This window comes from Pundamilia nyererei, unplaced genomic scaffold, assembly GCF_000239375.1.
Source record: "Pundamilia nyererei isolate P.nyererei 1_Seehausen unplaced genomic scaffold, PunNye1.0 scaffold00258, whole genome shotgun sequence".
NCBI lineage: Eukaryota > Metazoa > Chordata > Actinopteri > Cichliformes > Cichlidae > Pundamilia > Pundamilia nyererei.
This window is the reverse complement of record NW_005187659.1, coordinates 324,310-347,058: the sequence shown is the minus strand read 5'-3', so window position 1 is coordinate 347,058 and position 22,749 is coordinate 324,310. Positions and strand designations below refer to the sequence as shown.

The window sequence follows — 22,749 nt, the reverse complement described above, 5'->3', positions numbered from 1 at the left end:
CTGACATCACTTGAGCAGCTAAAGCAGTCAGCTAACCATGAGACACATGCCCAGGATTGATCAACCCGTGGTGGGCCTGCCTCAGGAGAGGGCATCAAAGGGGTAGAAAACCTAACACTAGAAACTTTACTGTTTGACTGATACAGCTGTCTCAGGGCCTCCTGGGGGCCGTGCAATTAACCTCATGGTAGTGAAACCTAAAGGAGGAATGGAAGAGAAAAAAGAAAAGGAAAAATGTTCCTGCTCTTCTTCCCTTTTCTGGAAGGCAGTGGGGAGGTAAAGCGTACAGCCTGATCCGACAGGGAGGTGTGGGAAGCCAGATCAGGCGCCCCCCTTCCAGCTCACCCGATGAATCCAAGGTCCACTACTGACGATATGTCCCAAATTTAATATGATAATCTAGATCAGATCTCTAATCCCTAAACATAACCAAGGAAGGTAAAAAAAAAAATAGATTAGTTTGGGATTAAAGACTGAAACACCCTGTGAAGTTGGAGCACACAAAAATGTGTCCAGCTAGTAAAGTTTCTGGGCTGCCTTTCCTCATAACAGGCATCTCTCAAGACTTTCTCCATTTGAAGCAATGTACTATCAGGGATTGTAACATTTAGTCCTTTTACTGAATAAAAAAAAAAAAGAAAAAAAAAAGGTATTTCTGTCAAGGTCACATTCAGTTTCATCCACATGTCTGGAGGGTTACCTAGAGAAATCATGAATTCAGTCTACAGTAGAGATCAGTTTATGAATGAGATATCCAAAAAGGTTTCCAAAATCCATCGCTGCTCCTCTCCTGGGTGGGGAAACGAAATCCAAAACCAAGTTTCCAGTTAACCTAAATCATGGGACTGATTCCACAGACTCTACTCTCCAACAAAACGTTCCACAAATGAAGGCTTTGCTGGTGGACATGAAACATGATTCTTCACACATAGCCAGCTGACTACCCATGAATCTTGACCAGGAGGACAAGGCAAACTGAGTAGGGCAGAGAATCAAGCAAGACCACGATCTCAAACATAACAAATGCAGCCAAAAGAGTCCGACAATATAATGCAGTGATTTACAAAGTGTTGGCTCAGCCCCCTAGTGGGCCATGAAGGCACTGCAGATAGGCCGAAGTGATACAAATTCATTCTGATGAACAGTGACATATATTTATATACAAAAATCAATCAAAACTGGTAGTAGGAGTGGTTTAGTTTGTGATATTAGTCATTACTCTGACCTACATTTACTGCTCTTGCATTAATAATATTAATGTAACTGTAAGGAAGAGGACTCCCTTACTGCATTTATATTATATTATATGTATAGCACTTTGGAGCACACCTTTCACTTTATTAAAAGCACCTTATCAAGCACTTTATGAGCATTGCACTTTAAGCATGGATTTGCACACAAGCAGTTTAAATATTTATTGTCTATTTATTGGGAATTTTAAAATCAGTTGGTAGCCTTGTTTCAGATCCTGCACAGCTGCTCCTCGTCAAGGAATGTGGTGGTTGTCTGTCAGGAGAGAAGAATGGTGATTGAGATTGTGATTAAGGCTGACCAGTAAGGAAAACTAATGCAAATTTGTGTGTGAAATCTAGGGATAAAATTGGTGCAAATAAGTGTAAGATAATGATTACTCACCTTTCTTGCCTGTCTCCTCTTCAAGGTGTTTGGGCAAATGTTTCCCTGGGGGTCCAGACACCATTTAAAGGTTCCGGGAGAGACCATTGGTAAAGAGAGTGTGGTGACTCTTGTTGTGCTTGGGTTTCTGGGTTTTTATAATATTGGGTTTGGTGTAACATTAAGTGTGAAATATTTATTAATATGTAAATGTGAAAATGTATTTATGTATTTATTTATTCTTATTGATATATTGTATACTGTGGTGGAAGGTTGGGATTTAAGAATTTACCTGAGAGTGGAATAATGGTTTAGTCTGTGAACATATTTAAGGCTGCCAGTTGTCATTAGAGGTGGATTTTTGTGCTGTGAAGAAGCTCGACAAGTTAATTGTTGTAAGGAGAGCTGTATAGCAAATAAATACTTTGTTCCACTACATTTGCCTCGGTCCATCTCACTGTGTTTCCAGCCGCTAAGGGCCGCCCTGTTACAGTAACATTGCTTCTTTGTACACTGGCACAAAGTCAGTTTTAAGGGGAAGAGAAGAAAAATTGTAGGTAAGGTCCACTCCTCCATATGAACACTCCCATCCCATTCCATCTGTCTGGCAGAAATTTGTAGCCAGCAGCCTGTAAGATTTATGTTTTTTGCATACAAAGGAAATGCATCACTTTATGTTGTATTTTGATTAGATTGAGGATTTTCTGGTTTTAGTGATGCAGCACTCTTGACTCTTGGAAATGGCTGGTATACAGCAACAACATGGCAGTGATTGACAAGACAAGTTAGTGTGTGTGTGTGTGAGTGTAATAGAAGCATCAGCTGGAGTTTAAAATGGCCTGTATTTATATAGCGCTTTTTCTAGTCCCTAAGGACCCCAAAGCGCTTTACACAACCAGTCACACACACATTCACACACTGGTGATGGCAAGCTACATTGTAGCCACAGCCACCCTGGGGCACATTGACAGAGGCTGCCGGACACTGGCGCCACCGGGCCCTCTGACCACCACCAGTAGGCAACGGGTGAAGTGTGACACAACGACCGAGACTGTCCAAGCCGGGGCTCGAATCGGCAACCTTCCAATTGCAAGGCAAACTCCCAACTTTCACATTATGAGCTTCAGAACGCACCGGAGGAGGACCTTGAAATTTGAGAGATGTAGTCATTGAATGCATTTTGTGCCAAAACAATGACAACTGATCCTCAGTTTAGCCCACATAGACTTCTGTTGTGCTCACTGTGTGAAGAGTTTTGCAAAAGTGACCTAAGTATTGAGAAATGTGTCCTAGCGTCTGTAAAAAACTGTAATTCATGTTATTTTCATGTTATTCAGTGAATACTAAAAATTGCGTGCTCAGATAAAGTTAAGGCTACTTACTATAAACAGTGACCGGTAACACTTTTGTACACTGATCACCATCACGGGAATTCATATAACACATTGCTTCTGGCACAGAGTCCATTTTAAACAGAAGAGAAGTGACGCCCAGGGTAAGGTCCACTCGAGACTCCCATCCCACCCATTCCTTCAGTCTGGTCAGATGATGAGGTGCAGTTTGCTGATACTGCAAACCTTACCACAACTCTAGGAGTGCTAAGTTCTAATGGACAGGAAGTGCTCACAGGCTTTCCTAGAATGATACAGGAAAGCTTAACATAGGCATACAGTATGATACAGCAACATTTAAATTCGGCATGTGGTCAAATAGTAACAATTAAAAATAATAAAATGATAAATTTAGCACATTATTTCAGCTCTGCTGGTATTCTGGATGCATGGATACATTAATTTGCATATCTTTTTAATATTTAGGCTTTGATTTTACTGTGAATTTTCTTTTCTGATCACTATGGTAATGTTTTGCTGTGAAACATAGCTAACAGACCTAGAGGAGCAAGATTTACAACTGCAGAAGCTCTAAGACTGAATAATGTCCAAATGTGTTACGACCCTCCCACTCTCAACAAAACACCGCCTACTGTTTTCTGTTGGCTGGTGTGAGAGGATCATCAGCTAATGCAGCTCAACTGTGTCTTCCAGGACTGTTACTGTTTATACTTTTTTAGGCAATGTTGTTAATTGTGCTATGCAGTATGGATTAATACCCATTGTCCGCCATGGGGACTTACACTTTACCATAGTTGATGTTAGAAACTTTTAATCCTTTACAGGATTTTCATTTTCTCAACCAGAGTGAATTGGTGATACTGGGACAGGAGGTTGAAGTTGCAGTATAATTCTAAAACATTTAATTTCATCTTAATTTCAAAAGCTACAGATGACAAGAACGAAGACTAAACCTAAACTGGGCGAAACTAAACTATGATTACTATGACTATAACAAAACTGTGACGACATTGATACTGATCTGAAGATGATGGTAAGCAGGAGCATGAGGGAAACTGTGAAGGGATACACCCAAGACTGAACACCATCATGAAACACACTAACATGACATGGGGGATGACAACAGACGACCTGACACAGACCGAAGGGAAACACACTGACTAAATGCATACAAGGAAGTGACCACACATGGGGAAACGCTGACACAAATTAACATGACACCACAGGAGGAAGTGAAACTAAACACAACAAGCAATGAACACAAGACTCTTTCAAGATAGAACAGGAAACATGGAGACGTAGACATGACACGAACTTGACAACAAGAACAACAAGAACCACACATACATGAAACATGACAGGTAGACACACGAACCAGGGAGACGACGAAAAAGGGATCTAAGAAACAAAAGACTAAAACAGCAACTAAATGAGCTAAACTGAAATGAAAACACAAAAAAAGGTACATTAAACTCAAAAACTTGGTCACACGACCCAGTATCTTGACAGGCAACAAAGGCAGTGATGAGCAGACCGGCTTATAACATTGTAGCCTGTATTTGTACTTGTATGTGAACTGTAGCCACAGTCTTACTTTGCTAGCCGTTAATTATGGGACAGTGCACTTCAGGTCATTTTACTGAGTAACAGGAAAGGAATGTAATACTTTCTTTGTTAAGTAATTAATTAATGTACATGTATGTACCCTAACCCACGTGCATTACTTTTAAGAAAAATAATGAGTAATGTGTAGCAAGCCCAACAAAATTGTTATAGCATAACATCCTCAGTTTAACCAGTACATTTTTCTAATAGTTTAACAAGCCCTCTTTTAGATGAAATGATCAAATCATAGAAAATAAAAAATTTAAAAAAAGAGTGAATGTTACCACCTTGAAATGACTGAAACGTAGGAATGAACCAGACCTTACACTAATTCCTCAGCTGTGTGCAAAATACAAGTTTTTGAGCATGTTTAGACCCAAAAAATGCATTTTATTTCCATTAATAATAGTTAAATTGATGAGTGGAGTAATTAAAACCAGAGATTTCCAATTTCAGTGCTTGTCCCCTCTTAAGAAATGGGGATGGAATTAAATTTTTTTTAAAATCATATCCAAATATGAGTTTTTTATGATTACATTACAACAACAGATTACAACAAAACACACTTACTTATCTAAGCATTGAAACTGCTCAAAATTAAGAACCAAATCAAGTTTTCACCAAGCGTGCATACAAGGAAATTAAAAATAAAACTTTCCTCCGTTTTGTGGTGCAGAAAACAAGTCAGCTCATTTCCTGATTTACACATTTAAAAATATGTGTATGTATATGTATATATGTAAGCGCGTACGTGGAAATATGTGTGTGTATGTATGTACGCCTGCATACATGTGTATATACATATATGTATGTATGTGCGTGTATGTTTGCAGGGGTATGTATAACTTGTACATATTTTTCTTGTGTAAATGTAAATTTGTCTGTGATTGTGTAAATACTTATGCTATTGCGTACTTCACACACATGGAGAAACGCCAAACAGCCTTTCATTGTTCTTGTAACAGTGACAATAAAAGCTGTTCTATTGTATATCTAAAAGTTGTAAAGATGTGTGTGGATCATACATTAAATTGAGCACATGAAAAGATGTGAACATGCAATAAAATGTCTTGCATTTCCTGTTTTCTGAGAGAGAAAAACACAGGCGTGCGTAAAGACTTGATAAAAATCACAAGTGGTTTTCTAAAATTAGAATTAGAAAAAGTTTCAGTTGACAGTCAGAGGCAAATTTGTTCCTTCTTATTTCTGTCCAGCGAAAAGTTAAAATAAATGAATAGCTGAGGATGATATCTGATTATTAATCTGTTTTGTTTATACACATGTTTACACTCACAGCGTTGCTGTTAAACACGTTTCTGCTAGATTAAATTTGTTTGTTTGGACAGCAGTCTCTTGATTAGTGGAGCTTTAGCGATAGCTGACAAGATGGTGCATTTTTTCAGCTACAGCTTTAAAACAAGCATGCACCCATTCAAATTTGTTTTATACTGGTACTGATGAGGTGGGTTGTCCTTGGAGATAGTCGCCTTTCTTGCATGAAAATATGCCTCTGTGTGTCGTAAAAACTAGAAAAGCAAGGAAGAGCAGGAGTCCAAAGGCCACAAGTAGTCTGACTATTGTTGCGATGATTGTTTGATCTCCTGTGAGAGATGGGAAAGTTTATTACATAAAATCAATCGCAAATCCCAAAATAAAGATTTAAACAGACAAAGAACTGCCAAGAACTTACGTGGAGCTTTGGTGATGATGAAGTATTTGGTCACAGTGCCCTGGCTGTTTGAGGCGGTGCAGATATAGACCCCTGGAAACTTAGATGATGGAGTCAAAATAGGATGATTCACATCATGACTCCTGTACCACACTTGTGTAAAGTTTGGGAACTGCCAGTGGTAGGATGGTACTGGATTTCCTCTAGCTGTACAATTTAAAGATATTTTGCTCCCAACTGTCATTTCCAAATTCTCATTTGGATCATTGGTGAAGGTTGGTGGGTCTGAGGACATCCAATCAAAATACAGACAAAGAAAGAAAAGCTCATTTTTTCAGTATGAAATTTTGTGGTGATTAAATTAAGAGCATGTTAAAAACTCACAGAGTACATTCACATTATGAGCTTCTGAACGCACTGGAGGAGGACCTTGTTCCTTTGGCCACAGGTTCAGCTTTGCTTCACACCAGATCTCAGCTCCATCATCATCTCTATGAGCAGTCAGAGTGAGGACAGATGACTTACTGACTGGAGATGGACTGGACTCATCAAATGTCTGAGAAGACAAGATCTTATTTCCTTTGTGCCAAACTACTGAAAGATTTCTTGCTGGTGCAACATTAACAACATCACACTGTATGGCAAACTGTCGGCCTTCTTCCACTGTACGTAAATTCTTCAGAGACACACTGTCTGGCATTTCTGAAAAAGAAAATAATTTAAAAAATAATAATAAAATGACTCAAAGTTAATCAGTGAAAATATAATAACGATGACCTTCTTAGAAATGTTAAACCAAGTTAAGGCTACTTACTATAAACAGTGACTGGTAACACTTTTGTACACTGATCACCATCACGGGAATTCACATAACATATTGGCTCCATCTTCCATTCTGGCACAGAGTCAATTTTAAAGGGAAGAGAAGTGACATTCTGGGTAAAGTCCACTCCTCCATATGTAGACTCCCATCCCATTCCTTCAGTCTGGTCAGATAGTGAGGTGCAGTTGGCTGAGAAAGAGTCTCCAAATCTCACCACAACTCTAGGAGTGGTTATGTCAAATGGACATGAAGTGCTCACAGGCTTTCCTAAAAATAAATAAATAAATAAAATAAAACAATAATACTGGGAGTAAGGGACTTAAGGCGTGTGATGAGTTTCACTCTACCATCTGAGTTAGGTGAATGTTAATGTGAGTGCAAATGGTTGCCTGTCTCTCTGTGTCAGCCTTGCGACAGACTGGCGATCTGTCCAGGGTGTATCCTGGCTTTCGCCCTATGGCAGATGGGATAGGTGACCTTGATAACGATAAGCGGACGAGAATAGATGCATGGACAATATTGCAACTTGGGTGGTTGTAATATACTGACCCGTTTTAGGTGACACGTCCCATTTAAGTTTCAAGAGTGGTTTGATTTTTGATCACACTGTTCATAACTCTGGATTTAAAATATAGATGGACACATTTTTATTGTAAAAACCATGAAATTGTTTGTATTCCTCCGTTACAACATTCATAGTTTTACTGATACTTAACATAATGGAAGATTTGGAGGTTAAGAGATAATGATGGAGCTACAGAGGCCTTGAGGCACAAACTAAATGTTGAAAGTGAGATGAAACGGCGAAGTACTTTTTTTGCATAAAGAATAAGTCATACTAAATTACATTAAAATATTTTTAGAAAATCTGTAAATGTCTTAAAATAGGATAAAGGAAAAATGATAGATATAATAAAAACAAACACAGACTAAAAGTAAGTCCCAATATAAGATTATAATATAATTTGGTCACTTTAGTCTCTAAAAATAGTTTAGCTGCTTTAGAGTTGCTAAATAATGATCCATTCATTGAATTATTGCAATGAAAGAAGCAATTTGTAGCATATTTGGATTGAAGACTTCTGGTCAAATGTCTAATGACCTGCAACTTAGTAAATAATAGGACAATATCTAAAATATAACAGCTGCTAGGCTTTTGGGGGTTGTTTGTTTTTGGAGGCAGCAAATTTACACTAGAAAGACTCCAAGTGATAAATGCTAAAGATTTTAGATAATGACTTCATAAAGTGGATTTAAATTAAACTGATAATCTGAAGAAATAAAAAGCTTATGACCAGTGCTAATGTGGTTGAAGGTTTTCTCCTGAAGAGGAACTGGACTTTGTGTTAAAACTATAGAAATATAATATGGTAACTATATAACAAAGCAACAAGCACAGCAAAAACAAGCAAACAAACAAAACAGACCCACCTGTGCATGCGATTATGCAGCTGAAGATGAAGGGCCGCCACATCATGGCTTCAACAGATGTGTTCACAAGTGCATCAAAGTTCAGAACTTTCCTCCTGAGTCCGAGATTAACAGATGGATATTTTGGTAGATGCAGATACAGTAAGTCTTCTTTAGCCAGTGGCAAATCTATTCTAGCCTGTACTGTTCAAGAAAAGAGAACTCAAAAAAGCCATACTAGTCTTGTGAAGAACCCCGCCCCCCCAAAAAACCAACAAACTAAAGAAAAGAAAACACACACACACTTGCAGACAAGTTGCAGCGTCTGTTGTTCCGATTTAACACCAGCAGTCTAACAGTCCCTCTGAGAATACTCGTACTTCTGCAAATTACAAGACAGGGAAGGAGCCCTGCTCCACTTACTGGACTTTTTTGTACCATTTTTGTGAATTTTAGTGCAGACAGTCTGAAAACAACTCTGTGCAAATTTAAAATGATTCAAATCACAGTCCACAAATACTAATTTATGACTGACATAATGAATCAGCTGTGATGGATCAAGGACACATCTAAAACCTGCAGGGACACCGGCCCTCGTGGACTGGGATTGGGGACCCCCATTTTAGTCTCCTGTCTATCAGGATGAGTTAAAAAGCTGTCATTTCAAAGTTTCTTAGATGATCAGGGAGTACATTTTACACCCAGTAGTGACATTTGGAGGATTTATCTATGCATTTTAAAGTCTTGTAATATGTGACCCTTGTGTATATTTACTTTTTTAATGTATTTGTAACCCCAAACAGATTCAGTAACAGCAAAGACTGTGGAGCAAGCAGCTCAAGGAAAGGTTTTAGTACAGGTCAGACTTTAAACAGTTAAAAACCAAACTCTGCATGTTTTAACATCTGGTGTCCACTGATCTAAGGTTCATTTACAAAATGCTTCAGAATTCAAAGAGATGAGGTTTTTCAACCACTTGGCACCACTTTCTTTGATTCCCGATATATTGATCACACTTGCTGTACATTTACAATAATGAAAACTACAAGTAGAATTTCATAAGATTTATTTGAAATATTACATATAAAAACTACATACAATTTATCCCACATTAGGTGAACATTTAACAACAACAGCAACAACGTCATGATTAAAAGCACATTTAAAACTCAATGTGGAATGGTACTACATAGAAAGTCCATAGCGGCCACTTGGTGACGCCATTAAATCGCAACTTTTAAGAGAAATCATTTCACCAGCACCAGGACTTGCAGAAGTGATTCTTGATGAAATCTTTACACGCTTAATCAGAGAGCTCCATCTTCTCTTGTTTAATGTTCTCTGTGGAGGGAAAGTAAGTAAGTTAAAATTAATTAATTTTAAAAAACAAAACCACACACTTGAATAAGGATTGGTGCGTTCAAATCTTAAAAGATAATCATACGATTAAACTGAAAGTCACCTGATGCTTGTTCTTCCTTCATCCTTTCTGTGATGCACCTCTTAATCTCAAGCCCAATGGCCCTGGAGAGCGGAGGGGGCACAGCATTTCCAACCTGGAAGGAAACAGAAGCAATTACTTGGCAAGAAGCAGGGAGAGATGTTTCTGGGCAGCTCATAAAATGCAGTAAAGACATCTTCATTTTGGAACTGCAACTCAGTCCAAGATGATAAAGGCCAAAATGACAAGGCCAAAAATTTAAATGCTGCTTATTTTTGTTATCATTTATGTAACAAACGAAAATAATAACACATTAATTTATCCCCCATCACCTAAATTTATTGCCTCTCACAGACATAAAAACTGTACTAAAACAAAGCAGTTTCAAAGTTTATACTTTGCTAGATTCCTGCTACAATGTCTCTGCAAGCCTGACCAAGCGACATCTCCTGAAAGAAAATAGTCATCCCTCACGTGACTTGTACAATATTGTGACTAAAACTCGTAGCAAAGTCACTGTTGCCACTCTTACCTTCTTTGTAGCAACTGTAACCACAAAAATTTCTCAGGGATTAAGAAAAGTATTGTGATTCCAGATTGTACCTGTCTGTGTTTGTCCAGGATGTTTCCAAAGAAGCGGTAGGTGTCAGGGAACCCCTGAGAGCGTGCACACTCTCTCACACTGACAACTCTGTGCTGCTCAGGATGGAGTACACGGCCCTGTAATCAAGAGAGCCTAAGGTCGGTTTCTTTCATTTAAGAAGTGTAAACCATTTCCTGAAACACAAATTAGCTTAAGACTTAAATGCAAGTACTCTGTTTTTTCACTCCTATATTAAATAAATTTGAAGGAATGTTTAATGTAAACAAACTGAAAATAACAAACAAATAAAAAACAAACTTGCGTACCTGCTTGCCCATTGGTTCAGGATTGGTGACTGTTGTGCTGAAGAAACCATCCCATTCCAACCTGCCATAGAGTCCTGCCCAGTGATTATGGCGGTTCCCAGTGTGGGGCAGACACCAGGGGATCAGGGTATTAAACTGCCTGTCTGCAGGGTCACAAGGCTTACCTAAAAAGACATTTGCATGGAAACTATAAGAGATGTATCCCAGATGGAGATTTAAGCTCTACAACTTTTTTTTGTTTGTTTTTTTTTTAAGTCCTGCATACCTCCTGCACAGGTGCAAACACCTCTAAGTGCACCGGTGCCGCTACGCCCATTCTTCTTATCATGATGTGTGTAACGCAGTTTCTTAGTCAGTGTGCCATCCTTCAGTCGCACCTCGATGTTGGGCAGATCCCTCCAGTCGGAGCCTGGAGCCAAGGGGATGTAACGCATCCGACCCTCAACCAGTGCACTCATATCCTGTAATGCAGATCATGTAACTTCTGTCATAAAGTTATTCTTTAATGACTGAAAGAGTGAGCCAACATGAGAACACCACAACTCACCTTGCAGATATGATCTCTGAGGATAGGCTGGTACTGTGTGCCTCTGATCTGCCTCTGGAACCAAGACTGGGGCTCCCCATTGTAGGAAATCTCCAGTGCAGCTGCACCATTGCGAATCTCTGGCAGGTCAGACATGGTATCCCTGACAGTGATAGTTCTGTAGATTCCACCATTGCCTCTGTAGACAGAAATTAGTGACAATGAAGCTTTAATGTCTTGTGAGAAAGATTTGCAACCTAAAAATACAATATAAGCAACCCAGAAGGGGAAAGTGTTTACATTACCGTGTGACATTGCTGACGTATCTCTTTTCACCCACCACAACGCTGAGAGAGCAAGCTCTGGGGGCAAACACATGCAGAGGCTCAGGATAGCGTGGCAGCTTCTCTCCCGGAGCAGCAGCCAGGATGATGGCCCTGCGCCGGGTCTGAGCAACACCGTACTGACCGGCCTAATGAGAGCAGAATGCAGCGTATTAGTGATCCTTTATTGTATGAGAAGAAAATAAAAACCTTATAGCAAACTGTTAGTTAACAACACAAGCTCTGAAATTTGTTCCAAGTCAATTTCATTTTAGCTTCACCCAAAATTTCACAGCAGAAAAGAGGTTTAAGGTCTGACCCACCTGCAAGACACCAAAGGTACACTGGTATCCCATTCGCACAAGACAGCGCAGTGTGAGCTTCAGGACCATAGAGTTTTTGAATGACACAAAGTTCCTCACGTTCTCAAGCAGGAAGAATTTGGGTCTGTAGTAGTCACAGTAGCTGCAATAAGAAGAAACAAATAATAATAATTAAAAAAAAAAAAACCTATTAATGCGAGGTTAAGAGTTTTTGTGGGAAACAAAAAAGCTTGCTGCACAGTGTTGGCGAAAGTTGATGACTTTAGGCGAACCAACCTAAGATAGGAGACAACAAGTGAGTTCTTGAATTTGGAGTAAGTGCGAGAGTTGAAGCGGTTCATCCCACTGAACCCTTGACAAGGAGGCCCTCCACACAGCATCTCCACATCACCCTTCTGAGGCAGCTTCTGGCCAAGAGAATTTGTTTTCTCTCCAGACATGACCAACTTTAGCAAGATGTTGCAGTCCTCGGTGAACACCGTTGTGCCTGGGTTGTTCAGTCTGAAGGCCTGTGCTGCTGGCTCCCACATCTCTATAGCCCAGAGGGTCTCAGAGATTGCTAAAGGCAACAAGCAGTTACGTTTTTGTACTGCAGTCCCAAAACAAACAAACAAAAAAGATGATTTTAAAACATTTTGTGAGTGGGTTGCAACATTTACCAGCCTGGTGGAATCCCTCAGAAAGTCCACCGCAGCCAGAGAACACATCCAATGTGCGATACTTGGGCACTTTAGGTTTAGGCTGTGAGTCCGGCTGTTCCTGTGCAGCTGAAGCTTTTCCTTTGCCTTTACCTTGGGAAACCAAATTTAATACATTAGGATTTCAGAGACTACTAAAAATCAATTTTTGAAGGAAAATATAAATACAATTTCTACCTTTTCCTTTGCCCTTTCCTTTTCCTTTATGGACAGTTGAACGAGCATGATTTGGGGGATCCTCAAAGCTTTTTGCCTTTGCATTATAGGCCTGTGAAGGAGGCACAGTATGGAAATAAGACTGCAGTTTCTACACTGAATTGAAGACATGTTCAAGACTTTTTCAAATAAATGTTCCAGTATTAGACAAAATCTACCATGTCAACTGTTTTTGCTTTCTTCTATGCACGTGGGGTTGTCATTACAAGAAATTGTTTTTGATGAATTGATAAATAGATGATTAGAGTTTAAAGATTAGAGTAGAAAGAAAGTACTGTACCTCAAGAAAATAGAAGCGCTCAGGTCCAGCACTGGAGTAGTCCTGGATGGATTCATTCAGGTCCTCTGCATATTCTACCTGGCAGCGGCCGAGTACGTCACCCATGTTTACGGTCACTTCTTCATCACTCCAGTACAGCTGATTGATGTCTGTATGGTAACTAGCTTTGACACCTTTGTGTGTGTTCTCAGGCCTGGAAAACAAGATAAAATTTGTTAAAGTCTTAAAATTTGTCCAATTTATAGCAACCCATTAAACTGTTAACAGTTTTTACCTGTAGAACTTGTAGAGTCGCAGTTTGACGTCTGACATCTCGGGTTTCCCATTGCTACGCCTGTGACAGAAGATCTCCTTGATGCGCCCAACACGGAAGGGCTCAGGAGCGTCCAGGTTTGAGCCCTTGATGTAGTCTGAGGACTTCCTGTAATACTCTGGATACAGATCCTCATCCACATCGTCTTTCCTGTGGGATCGCTTCACTGGACTGGCTGGCTTCACACTGAGAACCACATTGTTATAGAGGTAAGTGGTGGCCAAATTTTTTAATATACTTTAATATTAGCCACGATACTCAATCTTCCCTTTTTAATAAAGAACAAAATTTATTCAACCTGAAAAAAATAAAAATATAAACAGGCGACCCGTGTGTAAAGAAGGCCCTCTAGTGGCTGAAGCTGCACTACACATGTAGACTCCTCGTTCATGCAAACTAAGACTGAAACTTCTAAATAGCGTTAGACAGTACATGTGTATTCATCATTCTACAGGTCTGAATAAAAGTAACACTCACCTGAAATTAAAAGCCTCAGGGGGAAGGTAGACGCTGTCCCCCACCCTGAACTGCTCTCCTTTAAAGCAAGCCATAGCATACAAAGCCTTTGTGTCATGGTTTTCATTCTCCAGGGGTTCAAATACACGAGGCTTATCTTTGTCCTCTCGCTCTTTAGTCCTTACACAGCTGCCACAGAACCTGAAGGTGAAAGTAGAGATTTTAAAAATGTAAAAAAAAAAAAAAAAAAATCGAGGAAAAGATCACGAGCAGCATAAATGAATGTGTAGCTGGTGCTTACTTGAATTTGCATTCTTCTGATGGAGATGTCTTCGGAGGCATTTCAAACCTGGCATATTCTGTGTCATACCAGAACTGATAGAAAAAACTCTTCCCGTCATCCTCAATCACCTTGAGGTCAACATCCACACCACCCTAAAATTACAGAAGCAACTGTTACATGAAGAAAATTACAATAAAAGCAGCTTCAGATCTTTCTAGTCCCTTTAAAAACTTACCTCCATAAACCAGTTGTTCGATGGGGCTTTATACATAACATCAACTTTGCCTTGGACATAATTGAGCAGCATGTCCTCACATTCATCCACAATGACAAGCTCGAGTGGATCTGAAGTCTCACCGAGCACCGTGTCTATTCCACGAAGGAACCAGTGGGCATGAAACATCTTTCCATTATTATCCTCCCACATTGACGTGATCCTAAGAAAACACCTCATTAGATTTGAGAATTGACCTGAGAATTGAATATTATTATACTATGTCTGAAACGCTTACCTTGCCAGATACAGTGGAATGGATGGATCCTCTGATGAAACTGAGACACAGTCTCCCACCTCCAGCAGTTCATCGTTCAAAGAGACCTTCCTGTAGTATTGCTTCTTCCCTTCAGTCTGAAAGGAGTTAAAGATGAATATTTTTATATGACCAGTGCTGGGAGCCACTGCTGCACTAGAGGGTAGTTCTATTAATCTACCACACTGGATGAAAACATACGTGAATAGATTCTCCAATCCATGTAAGTTTGCACTGGGTCTGCTTCTTTCTTTTGGCATGAGGAACCTTTTTAGGCTTCTCCACAGGAACATCTTCCTCCTCAATGTTCTCATCATCTTCAGCCTCCTTGACTGCAAGGTTGGGGCATCTAAACAGAGATAGATAGCTTTAAAGAGATTAATACGACTGCAACACCAAGCTGTATATAAAATATCAAGTCTGTGTTTTATTCCTTCTTGCTTAAAATATTATGACAGATAAAGTCACTGATGCAAATATCTGGAAAAGCATTTGTAGGCAACACATTCAAAAACATGCTAACCTTCTCTGCCTACAAGCTTGTTTGCTTTTTCCACTTCCTCCAAATTTGATCATGTCTTTGCAAGCTGCACACTTTCCACAATCAGGAGACTGACAAACCTGTCCACACACATAGAAAAAGAATTCAATATGCATAAGAATTACAGAGGATGGACATTAACATCAGATGCTGTACAGATAGTATCCAACTTGCCTCACAGACACCACAGCGCTGTCTTTTCATGGCACTTTCTTTATCATTCTGCTCTATCTGATCAGAGAAGAATGCATCAAAGATCTGGTAGACCAGCTTTGTAGTGGTTGCTTTAGTTGGTCCCTTACTATCTTTTTCTATCTTTGTTGGGTGACGAATAGCCTGTCTTCTGGCAGCCCTCCTGTCAACAGAACAAAGTGCATGGTCAGGAGACGCAGATTTTACTCTGCACAAATACCTGACGATAAGTGACGTAATGGCATTATGAAGCCCCTGGCCATCAACACACCACAGCATCAGGCCATGCAAAGAAACAAGCAAACCAAACTAAACAAACAGAATGTTCAATGCAGAGTTTCCATCTGATGTAAGAGGCAATAAAGTTCTCTCCGTGGGAAGCAATTGGGCCTGCATGGGAAAAAACAACAACAAAAAAACAAAAACAAAAAACACACCAACATGTGCCAACTTCCTGAGTGTAAAGACTGCTTTGATCTCCTTTGGCTTTTGTTCTTCCTGTCAAAGATATAAATAGCATTCGCTGCAAGAACTCTGAACTCTTAACAAATTCTAACCCATGTTTGAGGAAGTGTCATATTTCTTATTAAACAAGATGGATAACCCTCACCTATATGAAGGCTTTTGAGCCTTAACTCATACAGGCTCTAACTAAATCAAAGTTAATTCCAAATATAAAGAGAATACCCTGACAGCAGCACACTCAGGCGATGAAAAGTTTCGTTTTTAATTCTGATGCTTTACAGCTGTGGGGCTGTCCCATGTTCAAACACAAAGCTTGAACTTGGGACTTTCCAAGTCTTCTTGTTCTATGGATTATGAATTTCGTAATGGAAAAAAAAAAAAGTTTACGAGAAAAGCCTCCGCATATCCATTATGAAACTTAAAACACGTCTTTCTTCACCTACTATTAAGAGACTCTGCATCTCTTACACAATATGCTCCTTTTCTAAATATATCATTTTTGAAGCTGCCAGATACAAGATCAGAATCTCAGGAGAACTAGCTTTCTATGAGGAAGCACTGGCCAACAACGACACTGCTAGAGGCATGATGACAGTTTTTAACATTCACATTTGTTTTGCACAAGTGCTTATAAATGTCAGTAACAATCTCACTATGCTACCAGCATCAAAGCACCTCAGACTTTAGCAACCCACCCACTGTTGGGTAAGTAAGTCTGTGGTAAAAGTTACTTTTTGAAAGTGAATGCTCTTTCCCAAACCTGCCCGTTTCCAAAGATCACATTCCAGACTGTTCTGTATAACAAATTGGGTATCACAAAATATTAAATATAAACACATCACAAGTGTTCAATGAGTTGAAATGTGAAAAGAAGATTTGTATGTTTTAAATAATGTTCTGTTAAACTCGAGTGGGATGTGCCAGTCTAGTTAAGTTGTTTCTGCAAAGTTCGTTTTAATCCTATGACATCTTTAAATAAATCAATCACCGCACTCGCGCCGATTACACAAATCTGATATACGTGGCCAGATTTCAAATCTGCTGGATAAACTAAAAATAAACCACAATGTAAAGCCAAAAAATATAAAATGATTTAAAGTAGAAATAAAACTTTAGCATGAAATCTGGTGTAGTGCTCTTTGTCCATAAAGTTTCTAAATGCTTCACATTAAACACACCACCAAACAAGCTAAAGATGCATTCACAATGAGGCCTACCTACCAGTATAGCAGCATGCTGCATTAGGAAATGTTAAAGGAATGTTAGACATTAGGGAGAACAGGGAGCAGAAATACAGGAATATAAGCACAAATGAAATGGATAGTTTTAAAACCCGAAGGGAGTCAAAATAGCTGCTGATAGAAGAAAAAATAAAAATGGGAAAGCTGAAACTGGATTTTTCATTATAAATTAAGTATGTATTACATGTTTCTTCAATGCACTTCAGATTCAACATTAAGCTATTATTTCAAGTATTTGCAGAATCAATTCAGACCATTTTCTCTGAAATCTCAGAAGACTGCAGATTCACAATCCAACAGATGAGACCAACACCCTTGAAAAATGAATCTTTTTAAGTATTGATGCAAAATTATCACTATACATCTAAGCATACAAAACAGAAAATTGTAACAAAAAAAAACAAACAAACAAAAAAAAGTTTAAGCACCTTTTTCCTAGAGTGACTCCTGCAAGCTTGATCAGGTCTCTCATGCAGGGAGTAACAATGATTGGCTGCTCATCCGAATCACCGGCCTCATCGTAGCTCTCCACCTGCTCTACAACAAACTGGGCATGGCGCAGGAGTGTGTCTTCAGTGAAGCAGTTGAAGTTGAGTCCTGCAGGAGGCACAGTTGTCTGAGGGAATGGAAAACAGGGCATAATAAGCTTTGGACATGTCATTAAGAAAAAAATAAATTAAAATTTGATCCCTGTGGGAAACCAACACAGCAACAGGCAGGATCACTTTATATGAATGGAAATATACACAGTAAAACATTTTTTTTTAATTCTCAAACAGATACCACGACAGGAACCCGGATTCAAAGACAAGAGTTTGTTTCATTCACACAAGACTGCACCTCAATCTTATTGAGTAGGTCTTCATAGGTAGCATCAGGATTCTTCTGGAGGAATTCAACCACTATCTTGCTCATATAGATCTTCTCTTGCATCAGTGCAAAGATGGGAGCATACTCCTCACTGGGCTGCATTAAGATGTAGTCAGCAAAAGCTAGATAAGGACAGAGTTGGATAAACATTAGTGTACTGTATATATGGATTTATTTATTTTAACTAAATGGAGAAGAAAATACACAATTATACTACCTGTAGTGAAACCAATCAAAGCTTTTTCTCCACCATCAAAACCAGTGATCCACCAGGCATTGATGGGTCCCAGCTTTTTGGCAGGAACACCACCTAAAAATACAGGGGGAAAAAAAAAAGGTTATAAAAGCTAAAAGACAATGTACAATCATAATGAACTTTCTATAACTGGACAGGTTTTCCATACCATCCATACAAGGGTTGTCATCATAGATGGGTTTGACAACACAGCTGAAGTAAAGCTCAACATTCTTCTCAATAAGTCCAGAGTCGAATGGACAGAGATGGCCACGCTTGTCATAAACACTGCAACACACATTGTTATACCATATGACTGACAAAAACTTTAAGTTTTAGAATATAAAAACAGTCTAATTAGAAGGAACACATCTGTTCTTCTAAACTCCTTTTACTTTAGGGATCACCACAGCAGATCATCTGCCCATCTCTCACTCCATTCCTAACATCGTTCTGTCACGCCAACCCACTGCAAGTCTTCCTTCACCACATCATGGATCTTCTCTATGGTCTCTTGCCCTCCACAAGGTTACTATCCATACTCTGTCCAAACCTTGCGTTTCTAACCCTGTCTGCAAATCTCTGAACCTGATCTGTACTCATTCATAATACTATCAATTCTGGACCCTCACAATTAAAATCTGATTATCTACAGCTCCGCCTCCAGTCTTGTCTGTATGTCTCAATACCATCTTGTAAACCTTCCCTTTCGCTATTGCTGATATCATTCTGTCACGAATCACCCCTGACCCATTTCGAAAGCCTCTCCACCCCTGCCCAACTCCCTTCTTCACCCCTCATGTGCTGTCCTTTGCTTAAGGTTGAGCCAATTTCAATACTACTTGCAGCAGCATTGTTGTGCTTAGATGTCTCCCTTTCACACAGCTTTCATTCTTCTCTCCAGAGCATACCCCCCATTTTTCCACTCTCTTCCACCTCCTTCCTATTGTTACTACAGATCACTGTCGTCTGCAAACACCCTTCCTGCCTAACCTCATCTGTCAATCTGTCCATCACCACTACAAACAAGAAGGGACTCAGAGCAGATCCCTCATGTAATCCCACCCCTACAATGAACCCATCTCACCAGTATGTTTTTTTTAGATCCACAAGGATGCAGTGCAACTCTTTTTGTCATTGGATAGTTCTCTACCACTCTCAAAGCAAACATCAAATCTGTTGTGCTCTTTCTGTGTGAAGCCACATACTTCATGGTATCAAACTTTACCCCACTGTAGTTACTACTACCACCACCTCATCTGACCAACCACCTTTCCAAGCTATCCTTTTCATAGATGCCCTCACCCATTTCCTGCACTTCCTGACCAACAGTTCCCCTCTGTCATTTTCTTCATTCTTGAGTTCCTCAAGGTACTATTTCCACCCTGTCACCACCCTCTTGACATAATAGTACATTTCCAACTCTATCCTGCTGCCCATTCAAGCTTGATGTCTCCCTCTAGCCAGTCACAGATCTTTCTTTCCTTGCAGTTTTGTTTTGTTCCTCTTACCTAACAAGCTGTGTATGTTACCTCACAGGAACAAAACCTTAATAAAGATGGAGAATTACTCACCTGAAGTTTGTGATTTTGTGCTGTGGCAGATCCTCATAGCTCTCAAATCCATCCTCATTGGAGTCAAACAGTGAGAGGCGCTCATTTGTTAACATTTCAGGCTCATCCAGCTGAAACACAGAAATTATGGGTTTGTGTTCATATATATCTATCTCTATATCTCTATATCTCTATAGATAGATAGATAGATAGATAGATATATATATAAAAAAAATGTAAAACAAACAAAACTGCAATTTATGTTTGCAAGTTCTCACCGCATTATCAGGATCCCCTTGGAAAAACTTCAGGTCAGAATCATCTAGGTACTGTCTACAGTCTTGACATTTGGGTGGTGGTGTCTGAACAGTAACAAAAACACAATCCAGTCAGCACGAAGCAATAATGCCTTCAAAAATGTTTACAATTCACCTATCCAAATCACTACCTTTACAGCAGAAACCGGCTTTACAATGTCACTCTTGGATTCTTCTGGAGCAGCACTGCATAAAGAAAAGTGTCAACACATTTGCTTGTATAAACTATATCACAATTGTTGCTCTCAAGCTAAAGATACTTACTTGTCATCCGACTCCACTTTGAGACGTTTCTCCTCCCGAGACTACAAACAAATTTGAAAGTATGTGGAGGGTTATTTATCTGACACGGAGGAACTGCAGTTTCTACTCATGTTTTTTTTACATTACTTGTACATAACATTACGGTACCTCCTCAACGTCATCATCTTTCTTCGGTTCATTCTGTCCGTTGACAGCTTCTCCATTCAAGTCCTCTGACTTGCGCTTCTGACTGAAAGACATTTATTTCAAGCAGGTTAGAGTGACTGAAGTTTTGTTTTATGCCAAAATACATAAATGAATTAAATATATTCCTATACGCACACTTTAGTGAACATTGACAAGATGGTTGGCTGTTTCCCACTGTTTCTGGTAACCCTGGTACTTGCTGGAGACTCTACAAAAGGAAAAAAATGTATTTTAAAAATTACCTTTGCTTAAATAACTGGAGAAAGCCACTGAATGTGCAGGTGATCTCCATCTTAAGAGATTTAAACGTACTTTTTGTGTCAGAATTTGCCTTGCTCCTCCGTCCACCCTTCCCTTTCGAAGAAGTTGGTGACTTGACAGATTCCTCCTCCTGTACGCTCATGGTTACATCTTCATCATGCTCGTCTTTGTGCGAACCATTTGAAAAGCCATTCGTCTTTCCATTCTTCTCTGCGTCATCAGAGTGGGAGCCATTTTCAAGATGAAGTTCTTTTCCAAGTACGGCCTTCACTTTAGAGATATAGACCTCCTTTAAAAAACAAAAACAAAAAGCACATGACATATGTCACAAGTTAGATGACAGAAAGTCAAGTACAGTTTTAGGATTAATATCAATTTGGACAACTTACAACTGACTGACCTTTGAGATCTCTGAACTTTTCATTTTTTCCTCCAGACTGGTCAGCTGATCCTGAGCATCAACATGCAGAAAGTCCTGCACCAACTTGAGCTTCTCTTTCACATGTTCCTGAAGTGACATTTTAAAAGAGAATTAGAGCTAATGAATAAAGTCCAAAAAAAAAAAAAAGGCGGCACAACTTATGCACTCACAGGCACGGGGATAAACACACAAAACTTAAAGAACACAACTGTCTTAAACTGGATTGCATTACTTAACGAGACAATATGCAACCTGGAAACTATCACATAGTACATATTTAACTTCTCCTGTTGACATCGCACCACTGGTGTCAGTTTCCTTATGCTGTCCACCAGAAACAGCTCAAATAGAAAATGGCACAAAAAAAGAAGACTAAAGCTGATCCTCGTTCATTTTATTTATAACTATTTATGATATAAGGGGAGTGTAATGCGGATTGAGTCTTGAACTTCCCTTTGAGGTGACAGTATAGAAACAGACTAAAATACTAAACAGTTAGTTCTTCCACACTAAACTTCCGTTTCAGAACTACTAGATAAGCATGTTTTGAGTCCACAGCTCACCTCATCTGCAGATCCTTCCTCATCCAACCTCTGCAAGCTGTAAACAAAGGAGAATCAAAACAGTGCTGGGGTAAGTCAGAGCGAATGGTGTAGGAGCACATCCTTTGCTATACTGCAGCAATAAAACACTGACAGCGGGAAAGCAGAAACACAGATAACAAAACTTCCTGAGTGGCGCCAAATCTCACACGCTGTCCCATCCATTGGTAGGCTAATGATGCTAACTGGCTAATAGTGCATACCGCATTAGCCCTGTCAATGGCAAAAAGCTAATGTTAGCAACATCTGTTTGCACAGGTAAAAGGGAAACCGCCAGTAACGCTCAGGACAACCACAGAAAGTCTAACCCACCAGGACTGCCATTTCAGCTTTAACAGCCGCTGTTATGGCTTTTGAAATAAAAGCTGCAAGCTAGCTACATCAGTAGAACACTATTAGCATTCATTACAGTACCTTTTCCGGACATCGTCCGGGAGAGGCAGGGACGTCCTGGTTGGCATCGTAAACGAGCGTAAGACACGAGCGACTAAAATGTTTTAAAACCGTTTAAAACTCTACTATCATTAACCACCGCGCAGCTCCACGGTGACTGTCTGTCTGCAGATGGATGCTATAAGCAATTCGGGCGCGCGGGCCGTCTTTTCGCGCGGAAACCCGGGTGTTGTGGACTGTACCACTGTAGCTATGTACAGGTAAAACAGTTTCGATGATGGACTTAATACATCCTTGATGTACGTATCGTTTGTGACCGGAATTACACGTTTATGTCATAAATGTTATTAATAAAAGAAAAATGGGAATTTTTGTCTCTTTTATAAAGAAATAATTTATCTAGAAATGCACAATTAAACCGATCCACCCTTACTGTT

The 22,749-nt window shown here is 39.5% G+C and overlaps 2 protein-coding genes across 3 annotated transcripts; both read right to left on the bottom strand.

Moving 5' to 3' along the window:
• Nucleotides 1–5,938: 5,938 nt before the first annotated feature.
• Nucleotides 5,939–7,167, bottom strand: LOC102198121 (cell adhesion molecule 3-like). Its single transcript, XM_005749935.1, has 4 exons — nt 7,055–7,167; nt 6,625–6,942; nt 6,262–6,525; nt 5,939–6,172 (listed from the first exon to the last, which is right to left on the bottom strand). Exons 1-4 carry the CDS (start codon nt 7,125–7,127, stop codon nt 6,015–6,017), a joined length of 813 nt encoding a protein of 270 aa, XP_005749992.1. The 5' UTR covers nt 7,128–7,167; the 3' UTR covers nt 5,939–6,014.
• Nucleotides 7,168–9,522: 2,355 nt separating this feature from the next.
• On the bottom strand, nt 9,523–22,533 carry dnmt1 (DNA (cytosine-5-)-methyltransferase 1). 2 transcript variants are annotated; one of them, XM_005749933.1, is made up of 35 exons: nt 22,334–22,533; nt 21,881–21,917; nt 21,297–21,404; nt 20,948–21,185; nt 20,771–20,843; nt 20,597–20,678; nt 20,450–20,490; nt 20,317–20,371; nt 20,147–20,230; nt 19,890–19,999; nt 18,485–18,603; nt 18,298–18,390; nt 18,051–18,202; nt 17,639–17,826; nt 17,191–17,205; nt 15,487–15,667; nt 15,295–15,392; nt 14,973–15,120; nt 14,754–14,869; nt 14,477–14,678; nt 14,260–14,393; nt 13,980–14,159; nt 13,464–13,688; nt 13,190–13,382; nt 12,871–12,961; nt 12,655–12,786; nt 12,272–12,554; nt 11,996–12,137; nt 11,655–11,821; nt 11,371–11,548; nt 11,089–11,284; nt 10,824–10,987; nt 10,518–10,634; nt 9,936–10,029; nt 9,523–9,814 (listed from the first exon to the last, which is right to left on the bottom strand). In XM_005749933.1, exons 1-35 carry the CDS (start codon nt 22,378–22,380, stop codon nt 9,777–9,779), a joined length of 4,521 nt encoding a protein of 1,506 aa, XP_005749990.1. In that variant the 5' UTR covers nt 22,381–22,533; the 3' UTR covers nt 9,523–9,776. The 2 variants fall into 2 exon arrangements, with proteins under 2 accessions (XP_005749990.1, XP_005749991.1); XM_005749934.1 differs by lacking the exon at nt 17,191–17,205.
• Nucleotides 22,534–22,749: the final 216 nt, after the last annotated feature.

What these genes read in the sequence shown, in the direction of transcription:
- dnmt1 (XM_005749933.1), bottom strand. Translation starts at nt 22,380, where the DNA reads ATGCCAACCAGGACGTCCCTGCCTCTCCCGGACGATGTCCGGAAAAG. An exon ending in TTTGATTGGTTTCACTACAG is followed by an intron (nt 18,203 to 18,297) that starts GTAGTATAATTG and finishes GTCCTTATCTAG; the next exon opens with CTTTTGCTGACTACATCTTA. An exon ending in CGAACAACTGGTTTATGGAG is followed by an intron (nt 14,394 to 14,476) that starts GTAAGTTTTTAA and finishes CTGTAATTTTAG; the next exon opens with GGTGGTGTGGATGTTGACCT.
- LOC102198121 (XM_005749935.1), bottom strand. Translation starts at nt 7,127, where the DNA reads ATGGAGCCAATATGTTATGTGAATTCCCGTGATGGTGATCAGTGTACA. An exon ending in GTTACCAGTCACTGTTTATA is followed by an intron (nt 6,943 to 7,054) that starts GTAAGTAGCCTT and finishes TTTCTTTTTCAG; the next exon opens with AAATGCCAGACAGTGTGTCT. An exon ending in CATCATCACCAAAGCTCCAC is followed by an intron (nt 6,173 to 6,261) that starts GTAAGTTCTTGG and finishes CATCTCTCACAG; the next exon opens with GAGATCAAACAATCATCGCA.